Source organism: Callorhinus ursinus, unplaced genomic scaffold, assembly GCF_003265705.2.
Source record: "Callorhinus ursinus isolate GAN/ISIS: 27379988/994484 unplaced genomic scaffold, GSC_fseal_2.0 scaffold8, whole genome shotgun sequence".
NCBI lineage: Eukaryota > Metazoa > Chordata > Mammalia > Carnivora > Otariidae > Callorhinus > Callorhinus ursinus.
In genome coordinates, this window is record NW_027397070.1 from 22,669,197 (window position 1) to 22,684,553 (window position 15,357).

At 33.6% G+C, this 15,357-nt stretch overlaps 1 protein-coding gene across 4 annotated transcripts in view; it reads right to left on the reverse strand.

Annotated features, from left to right (window-relative positions):
- MDGA2 (MAM domain containing glycosylphosphatidylinositol anchor 2) overlaps positions 1–15,357 on the reverse strand; it is a 799,761-nt gene that overhangs the window by 297,580 nt on the left and 486,824 nt on the right. For all 4 annotated transcript variants that reach the window (XM_073895162.1, XM_073895160.1, XM_073895161.1 and 1 more), the window contains one exon: positions 12,011–12,207. In XM_073895162.1, coding sequence (XP_073751263.1) covers positions 12,011–12,207 — 197 coding nt within the window. The remainder of the gene's footprint in view (positions 1–12,010; positions 12,208–15,357) is intronic.

Consider the following 15,357-nt stretch of genomic DNA (forward strand, 5'->3'; position numbering starts at 1 on the left):
GATCAAGCCCTGTGTTGGGCTCTCTGCTCAGCTGGGAGTTGGCTTGAGATTCTCTCTCTCTCTCTCTCCCCCTCTGCCTCTCCCTCCTCTAAAATAAATAAATAAATCTTTAGGGGGAAAAAAACACTCCCTAGCCCCTAATACACATCTTTTTCTGTTCCCATCTTAAGCGAGGTGTAGTTCAAAAAAAAATAGTACATATTCTATCGTCTCTTCTGACCTTATCAATTAGAAGTAAATTTTCACTTTCTTTGGAATTTTTATTGCATTTTTATACTAAGACATCTATTTATTTATTTTTTATTTAAATTCTGTTAGCCAACATATAGTACATCACTAGTTTCAGATGTAGTGTTCGATAATTTATCAGTTGCATATAACACCCAGTGCTCATCACATCACATACCATCTATTTATAAATCACTATTTAGTGTTTGCTTATGAATTACCATTCAGTGGTTGCCTTATGTTCTTTAACTGAATTGTAAGGCCCCTGTGATAGAGGCATCCTATTTTTCTCACAATACATAGTAAGAAACTTTTCGTATCTATTGCTTAATAAATATTTGTTGATTGACAGAATGCTCTTAAAATCTGGTCTTTTCCACCCATCATATCCTTCAAGAAGAAATGTAGTCATAATATATAATCATAATGACTTTTAAAATAAAAGGCAAAAATATAAAATCTATAAAAATTAAAACTTCATTCTTTTTCACTAAGCACTTGGTCCTTTGCTTATGTCGTTATATTTCTTGTATCATCCTCATTACTTTCTCATTTCTTTACCCTTTCTATAAAACTTGTCACACTAATAATCAGTTAGATACTGATTCTTTCTCTGTAATTTTTCTACATTTGAATATTTTCACATGAACTATTAGAATAGATACATGGCCAACTCTCCTGCTCCTCCCTGTTCTTGGTAAAAAACAAAAATTATACGAGAAAAAGCCAATTCCTTTAAATGTTATGCTAGTCACAGCACTTCCTATCTCTCAAATATTAAGCAACAGCCAGATTCTTGACTTAAAATTAACTACAACCAAGGGAATGATGTGCTTGGAAATTCTGTTTCTTGATCTTATGCTGCTAAGAGAGAATGATCTTTGATAAACTCATCCTAAATTGAAAATATTGTAAGTTGAAAATGCATTTAATATACCTAATACACCAAACGTCACAGATTAGCCTAATCCTCTTTAAACATGTCCAGAACTCTTATATTAGCCTACAGTTGGGCAAAATCATCTGACACAAAGCCTATTTTATAAAAAATTGTTGAATATCTCAGATAATTTATTGAATATGATGCTGAAAGTAAAAAACAGAATGGCTATACAGGTATCAGCTGTGATCAGTTGGGTATCAGCCTTGTGATGTGGCTGACTGGGCGCTCTGGCTCATGGATGCTGCCCAGCATCACAAAGACAGTATCTAACTGCATATCACTAGCCCTGAAAAGATCAAAATTCAAAATTTGAAGTATGGTTTCTATTGAATATGTATCACTTTCACACCATTGTAAAGTCAAAAAGCAGAAATTAAACCATCATAAATCAGGGACTGTGTGTGTATGTTTTCTGTCATTTGCTTTGTATATTTTTTTGCTTTTATTTTGCTGTTTTTTGAATTATATGTTTGTATCGATCTGCCTTTTCCATTATATGAGATAACTTCACTTTAAGTTCCACACTGTCATTTATGAAGTGCATGTTGTCAATTCAGTAAAGATTGCTGACTAGAAAAAAATAGAGCCAACTCATTGTCTTGCACATAAGCTTTCAGTAAACATTGTTTAACCATATTGACTCAAGTAGTAATAGGAATAAAAAATTCTTAACATTAGGGGAGGCTGAAAGATAGATTTATAAAGCTGAGTTAGGAGTCATCCACAGAATTGTAGTCAGTTATGAATTAGAAAATGTAAATGGGAAGTAAGCCACAAGGGAAGGAAATATATAAAACAATCAGATACATCTGAACCAACAACAGTGATGCTCTGGCCATTAAAATATAGAGGTCACTACTGTAGTGGATGTATTCCTGAAACATTTTGTGTACCGGGGCTCCTGGGCGGCTCAATCGCTTAAGCGTCTGCCTTCAGCTCAGGTTGTGATCCCAGGGTCCTGGGATCGAGCCCCGCATTGGGCTCCCTGCTCAGCAGGGAGTCTGCTTCTCCCTCTCCCTCTGCCCCTGCCTCTGCTCTCTTTCTCTCTCTCTCTCAAATAAATAAAATAAAATAAAAATGTTTTGTGTACCTACGTTTTTGTGTTCAGGAACGTGCCTGGTGTTTATGTTATTCAAAAGTAAGAATACATATTGGGAAGTAATATTGTTAAGGCTTAAAAAGAGAATTCATGTTACCCTTTGAGATGATTCCCACAGCAAGTATGGCCCAATAAATACAATGGTTTGCAGATGGCATATTCTAGTTAATTCTTATGCAGAATGGAGCAGCAAAATGGGCACACGAAAAGAAAAGACAAAAAGAAAGAATAACTTTTACTGTGAACTCTAGATCCAGGATATTCGAACAATTCAGCTATCATGGGATTGGAGAATTATTCTGGGTGAGCTAAGATAATTTATATCTAGTAGTCAGAAAACAAGGTACCAAGATATGTGAACCTACTGGACAGCCATCTAGGTGAATATGTAAGATTATGCAGCATGCCAAAGAGTGAGAGGGGCTAATACAGACAAAGCGTATTGAAGGAATACAGAAAGTAACATGCAGAGTTATGGGAGAATTTGAACCTTACCTATTTAATTCACTACATTCAGGAAATGATGAAGGCATTCAGGATGACCCTATTCTCCTCAATAAACAGCTCCCAAAGTCCATAATATTAAAAAATACATATACAGCATAATGCATAACACAAAACAGAAGGTATCAATATATGTTATATATATATCAAATTGATATATAGATATCAAATGGCATGTATATATACATTTGAATATATATATTTTTAATGATTTAGACTTTACTACTTATAACTGGTTTTATCACCCAACATTAATTTTATTCTTTTGCTCATATACATTTAATATTCTGTGATGATAGAAGGCTTTTTGTATGTGAATTTCCATGATTTGTAAAAAGGAATTTTCAGTTGATTATTGTCTAATTGTATAATCAGTCTAATTAGCCTAATTATAACTAATTATGTAATTGATGTAAATATGTTCAGTCTTGTAATTAGATGGTGTAATTACAATACACAAGATGATGTCATGAACATCTTTACGAAAGTTCTAGAACAATAACAAAAATTTGTGTAGTTTGTAAAATTTAAGTACACGTTTCTTTAACAATGACCAATTTGCAACACCTATATTTAAGTTTTTAAAACACTTTTTGTAAATAAAATTAAAAAAGGAAGGCATTCTACATATTAGTCAGTGCCCTTACCAATGTTGACATTGTGTAAAGAAGTACTACAATAACACTATTTCTAATTTTCTTATAAAAGAAATTAGAACTTTTTAAAATATTTATTTTCAGATATCAGTAAAAAAATTAAAACCTTTAATTCACCATCATTTTTCTATCTCTAATGACTTATTATTAACTTATAAATTGACACTATATGTTAGCTTACATCTTCAGTTATGAGTATAAATGCATAATTATTCTTCTTAAATTTTTTTTAAAGATTTTATTTATTTATTCAGAAGAGACAGAGAGAGACAGGCAGAAGGAGAAGCAGGCTCCCTGCTGAGCAGGGAGCCTGACGCAGGACTCGATCCCAGGACTCTGGGATCATGACCTGAGCCGAAGGCAGACGCTTAACGAATGAGCCACCCAGGCGCCTTCTTCTTAAATTTACTACATTATATTCTTATAAATTCTATCAGACTTAGGAACTCAGGTCAATTTCACCTGATTAACATGAGCTATATAAAAAAGTATAAATAATATTTTCTCACTCAATAGGATGGTGAAGTAAATATTTCATTCAAATTGATATAAGTAATATGAATGGGGAAATCCCTATTTAATAAAAACAAGACATTGTTATTGAAGAACGAATCATAATATTCTTAAACATTTATTTTCTAATGTTAAAAAATAAGCACACTATGATCTGTAATGTGAATTATTCTAATATAGTCCCAGCATACTGTCCCAGCTTTACAGTCCACGGTTCCCCACCCATACCAATTATTGTTCCAGCCAAGCAGAGAGACACCAGCCAATCCTGGAGATACTGTCTTCCTTCTGTATTCAGGTATTATTGTTTTCCACCTTGAATGCTCTCTCCCTGGCATTATTGTGTGCCTCTATTTTGAGAGTGATTTTTACTTTGTATCATAATCATTATTTACCTTAAGTTCTCCCCATACATATCAACAAAGTTAGCAGAGGAGGGGCCATGCCTAGAAACTTCTATTTTTCTGGCAGAGAGTTCCCCATATCTTACACATAATAGATCTCAGTTATTTTAACTGGATCTTATTTACATTATGAAGCCATAAGGCCATAGGATCTGTGGAAATAATTTTAAAATATTACTGAAGTACTCCAAAACAAATGATGTTAATACGGAAAGTTTTTCCATCACAAAGTATACATGGTAGCTGATGGGAAACAACCATCCAAGAAATCAATAACACCTAAGAATTTTATATATACATAAATACACACATAAAAACACTAGCACAATAAGCAATAGGAAAATTAAATACCATTCCTATCTCATTACAAATGCCAAAGCCATTATAGGAAGGCAAATATATCTTGGAAAATATTTCAAGGATACAACACAGAATTAATTTTAAATCTAGAGTAAATTTGATATGTATACTAAACAATTAATGCCTTTAATTCAATAACACAATTCTGGATAGTGACTCAGAAATGTGTGGGTTTATTTTCCAATGTAGAGAAAAACAGCTAGGTATGATAACATTGTAAATTAGAACCTACATAAAAATTACATTTTATCATTGTCAAAATAAAGACCACAAGCTAAGTTCATTTTGCTGCTCTCTACTGTTGGTCAACCATAATTCACAGTCCTTCCAAATTTCCAAGGTGGTTAGAAGCTACAAATGAGGATGTTGTTTGCCATCAAAGAGATTCATGGGCAAGAAAATGTGCCCCGCATCATGTTCATCTGTATTATAAAAATTCCAGCCCTAGAATTCTTGATCTATTAATTCTAATTTTGTCATTCAACAGAACTTTTGGAGAAACCCTGCCTATTCTGTAACTCTCTGTATTTGAAGTCAGATAAAACTAGTAATATTATCATAAGTACCACTGCATCCCTCCTGAAGAAACTGTGGACTTGAGTTGAGCTTCAAAATGGCAGCCCAGAGGGCCAAACACAGAACTCTGGCAACAATAGGCAGTGTATTCTTTTCTAAGATATGGGCATGCACAGCAAACTTCACCAGTTCTTATTTTCATACTACCAGACAGATTTACATATATATGTTACCAGATTAGTCTCAGTGAACATTTGTATTTGTGCTTCCTGCACAAAAGTAAACTGACTCTGCCCATTAAAAAAGAAACCCTGGGATTTCCAGGTGGCTATTTACACCTGTCTGCCTTGCCCCTGAGATGTAATTTCTTTATAAGAAACTCTCCAAAATTTCTTAAGTACATGGCCAGGTTCCTATGCACTTATGATAAATATACATATACACAAAAAACTCAAAATCTGTATCTCAAAAGCTGATGACTCTAAATAAAATTGGCTGGAAAATTTTACATATGCCCTCACATTGTTCCTAAAGCAATATTACACATGATAAAGCACTAACATCAAAATGAGGGGGATCAAGTTTCTCTTTGCTTGATTATAATACGCTGCCAATATTAGCCATCCTTGGTTCAATAGCAATCTCCTTAAAATGATCTACAGATTCAACACAACTTTATTCAAAATCTTAACAGAATTTTGGTAGAAATTGGCAAAATGATCCTAAAATTTAAGTGGAAATACAAGGCCAAAACATCAAAATAAGTTTTGAAAAAGATGGATACAGTTGGAAGATTTATTCTTTCTGATTTCAAGACTTATTATAAAGCCACAGTAATTAAGACAGTGTGGTATTGGCATAAAGACAAACATAAATCAATGGAACAGAATAAATAGTTCAGAAATAGACCCTCATGTACAGGGCCAATTGATTTTCAATTTAAGTGCCAAAGAAATTCAGTGGTGAATGATCTTTTTAATAAATGGTGCTACAACACATGTATATCTGTAAAAAATGAACCTCAACCATTCCCTCACACCATAAACAAAAGTTAACTCAAAATGGAAAAAAAAGTTGCTAAATATAAGTGAATAATGATTGTTTCAAAGCACAAATAATAATATCTTTTTTTTTTAAAGACTTTATTTATTTATTTGACAGAGAGAGAGACACAGTGAGAGAGGGAACACAAGCAGGGGGAGTGGGAGAGGGAGAAGCAGGCTTCCCGCTGAGCAGGGTGCCCGATGTGGGGCTTGATCCCAGGACCCTGGAATCATGACCTGAGCCGAAGGCAGATGCTTAACGACTGAGCCACCCAGGTGCCCCTGTCTTGTTGATTTTAAAATAGAACTAAAATACTAGACAAAAATAAAATAAAATACAAAAAGGGTAAATGTTGTTAAAGTATTCTAAGTTGCTATCATTACTGAGGAAGTGATAAAGTAATAACAAGGATGCAAGGTGTAATTTTTAAGGTAACTAATAAAAGATACTAAGATAATTTAAAACTCTTAAATAGAGGAGTAAATGGAATAATTAAAAATATTTAATAATTCCAAAAGAAGGCAAGAAAAGAGACAAGTAAAATAAAATAGGTGGGTCATGTAGAAAAAAAAGAGGATCAAATATACTAAAAAACCTAAGATCCGTCCCACCGGGTTAAAACAATAATAAAACCTATATATTGATCACAAGTGACATATTACAAAGACACATAAAGTTTGAAAGTAAAAGAAGTGAATATTTACCATTTCCCCTGCACCCCCAAAATAAACCAAATACTAACCAAAAGAGAGGCAAATCAAGAAACAGACAAGATCTTAACTCTAGAGAACAAATTGATGGTTACCAGAGGGGGAGGTGGGTTGGAGAGATGGGTGCAATAGGTGATGGGGATCAAGGACGGCACTGTGGATGAGCACAAGGTTTTGTATGGAAGTGTTGGATCACTATATTGAACACCTGAAACTAATATTACATTGTATGTTAACTCACTGGAATTTAAATAAAACTTTAAAAAAACCTTGTGTAGTTAAATTAAGGACAGACAAAACGGGCTTTAAGGCAAGAAGCATTTTTAGAGGTACAAACGGACATTCTTAATAATAATCTACCAGGAAGATAATATACTTAGGAAGATAATATACTTAGATAATCTATCAGGAAGTTAAAATAATTCTGTATCTGTACATATTAATAATATACCTTCAAAATACATAAAGCAAAAATTGATAAAAATAGACAAGCCAAATCTATAGCTGTATTAATAGACATTAACCTCTCTAAATAGTGTTTAAAACAGCAGACACAAAAATCAGAAAATACAAAGGAAATCTGAACAACGCAATTAACAAATGTGACCTATGTGAAACAAAATAAATGTGACGTGCACATTCTTGAGGGTGCACATAGATCATTTATGAAAGTAGACCACAGGCTTAGCATAATGAAAGTCTCACGAATTTCTAAAAGTTAAAATTGTTCAGAGTATGCTCTCTGATATAGTGAAATTAGACTAGAAATCAATTAAAAACTAACTAGAGTCACTAGCAGTTTGGAAATGAAATACATTAAGATGGATCCAATTATAACATCATTCTCATTCACATTTCACTAAGCCTTCTTTAGTGGGTAAGGAGAGATGGAATTACAGAGAGTGACTCAAGAGTTACTAGTAACTTGAACTCAGTTTTATTTGTACCATAGCTCGAAATCCAGACATCTCCATGGAAGGGCAGGCTCAACATTTAACACATATTTATTGAGAATCTTTCATGTGTCAGGCGCTGTTTGAGCTGTTGAAAAGATAAAGTCTCTATAATTAGTGAGTTTATGTCCAAATACACAAATGAGATAATTTGATAGATTCAGTGCTATGGGAAAAATAAAATAAAACTGGGTATTGGAAAAGTGTAACTGTAGAAGGGAAGGGATATTACTTCAGAGAGATCTGTCAGGGAAGCCTTTCTGAGGTGGTAAGACTTCAGTGCTAAGAAGGCCCCTGCCATATTACCTAAGCAAATATGAGGAAGAATTAACAACATGGAGACCCTAGGCATAGACAAGATTGGCTTCTAGGAATCATGTGACCAGAACAGTGAGTGAAGTATAGATTAAGAGAGAGCAAGGCAGAGCAAAGTCAAACATGATCTAGGTCACAATACATTATTTGGATTTATTCTAAATATTTGAAAGCCACTCGAGGGATTAAAGCAGAAAAAATATTTTGTTACATTTACATTTTTATTTATTTATTTTTTTGAGAGAGAGAAAGAGAGAGAGAGAGCACACATGCACGCTTACATGAGGGTATGGGGGAGAGGCCAGAGGGAGAGGAGAGAGGGACAGAGAGAATCTCAAGCAGACTTCCTGATGAGCATGGAGCCCAGGGTAGGGCTTGGTCTCATGACTCTGAGATCATGACCTGAACTGAAACCAAGAATCAGAAGCTTAACCGACTGAGCCACCCAGGTGCCCCAGATTTTCACTTTTAAATGATCAGGCAGATGTTTGGGGTAATAAAGCATGGCAGACTGTTATTCCAATATTACAGTTTTCCATGGAGAGAGAATGAAAGTTCTGTGATATAGTTGGACTTGTGTATATCAGGCCTATGTGCAGTATATCACCTGTGGTATGACATAAAACCACTGATAATATTTTATCTATGAAAACCCAACATTCTCTATGGCTGTAAGAACTAAATTGTCCATGTGCTGCTATTTGAGAGTTTCTATCAGTTTGGCCTACAAAACACATTTGATATTAACAAATTAAGTACGTTCATAATTTAGAATTACTGAAGCATTCCTTGTTGCAACATGAATTTTTAGCACCGATACAAATACAAAATAGCTATTTTAGGGTGAGAGATAAGCAACACAGTCAAGTAACCAAAGGCAGGAAAGACATTCTTTTAAAAAGGAGCTAAACTGCATGTTATTTGGTCATCATCAACTACATCAGGTGAATCCAGAATATAGGATTTGCAAGAAAGTCTGTTTGTTTCTTAAATACTTTTTAAGAGAACTGATTCACATGGTCTAAGCAGCGGAGTTATGAGCACAGGCACCACAGAGAAACCCTGTCTTATACAGCACAGTAAAGGCTGATATCATATACAAGGAAGTATCAGCACTGAAATGTCCAAATTAAAAAGTTGTTTCCTCATAAAAGAATGGAGGAAGAAAAAGAAGGAAGAAAACATAAAGTTACTTTTACAAGGCAGAATGTGATCAGCTATTAGTTTGAGAGCTCTCATAAGATGGTTTTTTAGAGAAGCTAACATAGAAACTAGAAACAGATTCAAAAGAACGAATGAAATGTTCCATTGTGCTTGTTTAATAAACAAATCCCTAATTATTTTTACAGTTTAATTTTCCCCCCAAATTTGGACAGGTCCAATGTGTACATGTCTAAGAGATCAGACCCGCCTATAGGTAAGAAATGGCTATACAGTGCTACCTCAGTATCTGTAAAAGTTATCATGTTTCACAAGATTCTAGAGAAAAAGATGTTTTCTAAATTTTAACAACATATACATTCTAGGCAACCTATGAAACAGAAGATATTTGCAAATGACATGTCTGATAAAGGGGTAGTATCCAAAAGATATAAAGAATTTATAAAACTCAACACCCAAAAAACAAATAATCCAATTTAAAAATGGGCAGAAAACAGACATTTTTCCAAATAAGACATATAGATGGCCAACAGACACACAAAAAGATGCTCATCATCATTTATCATCAGGGAAATGCAAATCAAAACCACAATGTGATATCATCTCACATCCATCAGAATGCCTAAATTCAAAAACACAAGAAAAAACAAGTGTTGGCGAGGATGTGGAGAAAAAGGAATATTCATGCACTGTTGGTGGGAATGCAAACTGGTACAGCCACTATGGGAAACAGTACAGAGGTTCCTTGGAAAGTTAAAAATAGAACTACTTTATGACCCAGCAATCAAACTACTGGCAATTTACCCAAATATAAGAACACTAATACAGAGGGATACATGCACCCCTGTGTTTACAGCAGCATTATTTATGATAGCCAAGATATAGAAGCAGTCCAAGTATCCATCACCTGATGAATGGATGAAGAAGATGTGGTATATATACACAATGGAATACTACTCAGCTATAAAAAAGGATGAAATCTTGCCATTTACCAGGACATGAATAGAGCTACAGAGTATGCTAAGTGAAATGTCAGTCAGAAAAAGAAAAATACTGTATGATTTCATTCATATGTGGAATTTAAGAAACAAAACAAATAATAGGAAAAAAATAAGAGAGAGAAATCAACAAATAGACTTTTCATTATAGAGAACAAACAGATGGTTACCAGAGGGAGGTAAGTGGGGGGATGGGTTAAAAAGGTGATGTTCAGGGCGCCTGGGTGGCTCAGTTGGTTAAGCGACTGCCTTCGGCTCAGGTCATGATCCTGGAGTCCCGGGATCGAATCCCACATCGGGCTCCCTGCTCAGCAGGGAGTCTGCTTCTCCCTCTGACCCTCTTCCCTCTCGTGCTCTCTATCTCTCATTCTCTCTCTCTCAAATAAATACAAAAATCTTTAAAAAAAAAAAAAGGTGATGTTCATTAAGGAGGACACCTGTTGTGATGAGCAACGGGTGATATATGGAAGTGTTGAATTACTATATTGTACACCTAAAACTAATATATGTTAACTAACTGGAAGTAAAATAAAAACTTAAAAAAATATATACATATTCTAAAAAAACATTGACAATAGAAGAAAATGGTAGATGATCATTTATCTGATTTCTAAACCTTAGAGGCACCCAAGCAACTAAATACTGCTAACAAACATTTTGTTAATTTTCTAAATAAGAAAATAAATAATATTTGTAAAAACTGAAGGATGAATTACAGTATTGCAGAATGTATGGGAAAACTATGATCCTCTCTGTTAACAGAAAGCAGCTGACGCTGTCATGTTCTGAGTCAGGAGAGGGTCAGATCAAAACAGGCTGTCATGGTAGTCTCAGTATGCAAGAATGATTTTCGGAGATTTGTTATTCATGGTCACAATTATTCTGAATATTTTCCATAGACATTTTTTATTTAAAGTTTTTTCTTTGTTAATTAGGTTTGTATTCCTTTCTAGTCACCAGCAAAGCTTTATAGTATCGGCACTCAAATATTCTTACAAATTTCAGTGTCTTCCTCAAGAATTACAAATTCTCCACTCTTGATATATATTATAGAAGAATATTTCAGATCACATTCAACTCCATGTAAAATGACTCATTAAATATTTTAGCTTTTATGTAATTAAGGCTCTATTATTAAGTCAAAACCCAAAATGAACAAAAGACATCAGAGACTTTTTCCTAAAACCAAAGCTAAATGGATTTCAAGTAGATTTCTTCATTCCTTTAAAATGTATTTGCCATTGCAAATAGGAAACTCAAAATCTCTCCCTTAAAGAAATATTTTCCACAAAAAAACAAAGCAGTCAGCAAATGTAAAATTATGTACTTTATAGTGAAACCTAGGTAAACCTATGTATAAAGAAATACACGTTAGGATACATTGATTTATTTTTTTTCAAATGTTAACATTTTAAATTTAACTACCACATAAAAAATTAACAAATTACCTTTTACTATTTGAGTTATCTTATCTTTCAGTCAAGAACATGCTGTTTTTTAAAAGGTCAGAGTTGGAGAGACTCTTTTCAAATAGACATAATACTGCATGCTACCTGAATTAGGAACATATTCTAGCAGAATGGGGTATAAATACTTTAATTCCTACCTGGGTAAAGAAGGGTTCATAAATCTCAACTCCTTTATCAGATCCTTGTAGTAATACCTCCTGACCACGTCTCCAGCTGTACCGAACAGGTGGATTGGAATTGGCCACACACCGGAGGAACACTGTTCTCTCATAGTAAAACTGTTCTTTAGCTTCACCTATACTTTGATGAACAGTTACTACTGGGTCATCCAAATCTAAAAAATAAAAAATGACAACAACCAAATGACACTGTTATGCGTTACATGGCTTTTACAGGTATTACACATGTAAAACCTAACCAAAGGTGCATTTTCATAATTGATTTTATTGCATATCACTAGATTCATTTTTTTAATTTAGTTTATTGAACTTGTTTAGAGAAAGTTCCAGTGATAGGCAGTAAAGACGAATAATAATGTTTCTTAAGATCTCTGCTACTTGAGATAGTACAAATGACTGCATATTTCCAACACAGCTCCATGAGAGAGATCAGAATCCAAGACCCTCCAATTCAAGAGATTAGCCAAAACAATGAAACATAGTGACAGGGAAATAAATACCAAGCAGCTCAACTGACTCCCTTAACATACTTCTTTTCCAAACATTTATAACTGATATAGTTAAAGCAATCAAAGGATTATGTTTACAAATTATTATCTTTATAGTAAGAAAATATGATCTTATACCGGGTTAAGTTTTTCCTTCATCTCAGATTTTATTTCCCAGATTATATTTGCTAATTTGAAATGTGCTAATAGAAGGTAGTGTTAAAAGGCATTAACATTTCTACTATTGGATATGGGAACTACATTTTTGCCATCTTATATGCATTCTAAAGAAGGGATATATACCATAGTGTTTAGTAAACATTTTCTGGGAAAAAAAAAACATAAATATCTTGGGCTTTGTATAAACGTGAGTTCATAGAATCTTTCTCTCAACTACCTGATCCTACCACTGTAGTGTGAAAGCAGTCAAAGACAGTAAGTAAACGCATGGATGATGGATGTTGCTGAGTCCCAGTAAAACTATTTACAAATGCAGGAGCCTCAGCCAGACTTGCTTCATGGGCAATAGTCTGCCATAGATTGCCAATCCCTGATTTACCATATTCCAGGTTCTTTCATTAAGAGAAAAAGAAATTAAGAAGTGAACTTGCCTTAAAACAACTATATTGTATATTTGAAAGTTGCTAAGAGAGTAGATCTTAAAAGTTGTCATCACAGGGAAAAAACAAACAAACCATCGTTACCCATGCATGGTGATAGATGTTAACTGAACCTATTGTGGTGATCATTTTGCAATATGTACAAATATCGAATGATTGTATTCTACACCTGAAACTAATATGTCAGTTATAGCTCAGCCAAAAAAAATAAAACAACAACAACAAGCTCTTGGTTCCATGTGCTAATATAAACTCAGTATATAGTTACTAAATGTGATTTAACATTTGCTGTATTTAAATATTAATTTCACCCAGCTTTGCCCCTTTTGGCTTTATAACTGAAAGATTACTTAAACTTTGTGGTCTTTAATTTCCTTACCGATAAAATGGGACTAATAATGGTACCATACTATTAGGGCTGTTGGAGAATTAAATGAGCTAGTCCTTAAAGCCTTAGGCACATAGCAAATGCTCAATAAAAGTTAGCTATTATTATTACTATTATCATTACTGCAGTTTCATTTAGAATTCCATTAATTCTACGTTGTTTTCTTACCTTTATCTTACCAATTCATAATGCACTCAACTCTCATTTTAAATAGATAAAAGTGTCATTTTGTCATTTGTTCAGGCTAGCAATTTTTTCTACATGACCAATACTTTCATGTGAACACTGAAGAGAAGCTGCAATATTATATAAACATAAGAATAGTGGGATGTGTGAGCAGATGCTACGCTGAATATTTAAAAGGCACTGTTCTTTAGAAAAGATTCTTTGTGATGCATTAAAATAATAAAATAATAAACAGTGAAATAATAAATAAAATAAATACAAAATAAATAAAATAATAAAAAGTGAAGTAATAGCTGCCCTAAGGAATCAAAGAACAGAATCCTTAATGTCCCAGTTTTAAAAAAGGTTTTTTCCAAATCTGAATTGCTTGATAGCCCTACTTAAATTTCTAGTTTTGCAACATTCTGAGTTTTTTTCCCCCAACATTAGAATCTTTTCACAGCTACCTCAAAGGCCTCTAATTATAGTAGTATAAATTTATAGAACAACTGTCGCTTCGTTGGTAAAGTTTAAAGAAATTTCAGTTTCAATTCATTCTATTAGCTATGCAAAGATATGTGCTATCTGGTTTTAATAGTCAGTGTATTTAGGGATACCAGCATCATTACCACGAAACATTTTAAAGGTCTTTAAAATCTATCAAATAGTCGCTTATTTGGTGATTAGTCCTTCACATACAAATCAAATCCTAAAGAAGATTGATCAGCTGAATTCAAACTCAGAGACTTGAAAAAAAAGGTATTGCAAGTTGATTGTAAGCCTTTTTTTTCTTATTCAAAACATAATTTCTTTTAGTCATAGTCTCATTTTTAGAAGATATGAGCTGTGTTCTGTTTTTTGTAAAAAAAAATTTTGTAAAAACAAAATTCTGAAGCCAGAAAGTTTAGAAACAAAACAGAATTGGATGGTGATCAATTTAACAATGATGACTCTACTTGGATTCCAAATAGTTAATATTATTGTATTTTAAAACATCCATTTACTGCTGTATACCTAGCTCTTTCCTTGTCGGGTGGTGGTCTCTGATCTATGTTAAGTTTTGGGTCACTGGCCTTCTGAGAATCCAATCCCGTGACAATGGCTTACTGAACATTGTATTGGCAGAATTATCTGTTGGATTCACCCATGTTTAGGAATTTCTACTTCACAAAGCTCCTAAATGATACCTTTTTTGGATTTAAAAACAAACATGACAAAGACAAGATATCTTCTCAAAAAGTCAAATAATGACATGTATAAAAAATATATTTTATGTATGTGTGGGTGTGTAAACACACACATATACACTTATATAGTTTACATACATATACATCACTTAAAACAGTATATATGTTTAATATAAACTCTATATAGTATTACTGAATATGTGTATTTACCATAGGTCAGTTTTCTTGGAAAAGAGACTCTAAGATAGTTATGTGTGTAGGAAGTGTATTGGGAAGTACCTTCTAGATCAACACTCCAAGTGAAAGACGGAGAGGATTGCTGAGGAGGAGAGTTGAGCTACAGCGCAGTTGCAACAAAGGTCTCCATAGCTTTAGAGAAGTCAGGGAGCTGTAATATTTCACAGAACTGTTCTGCCCTAAGGCAAGGAAACTAAGCCTTAGACACCACCCCCTCCCC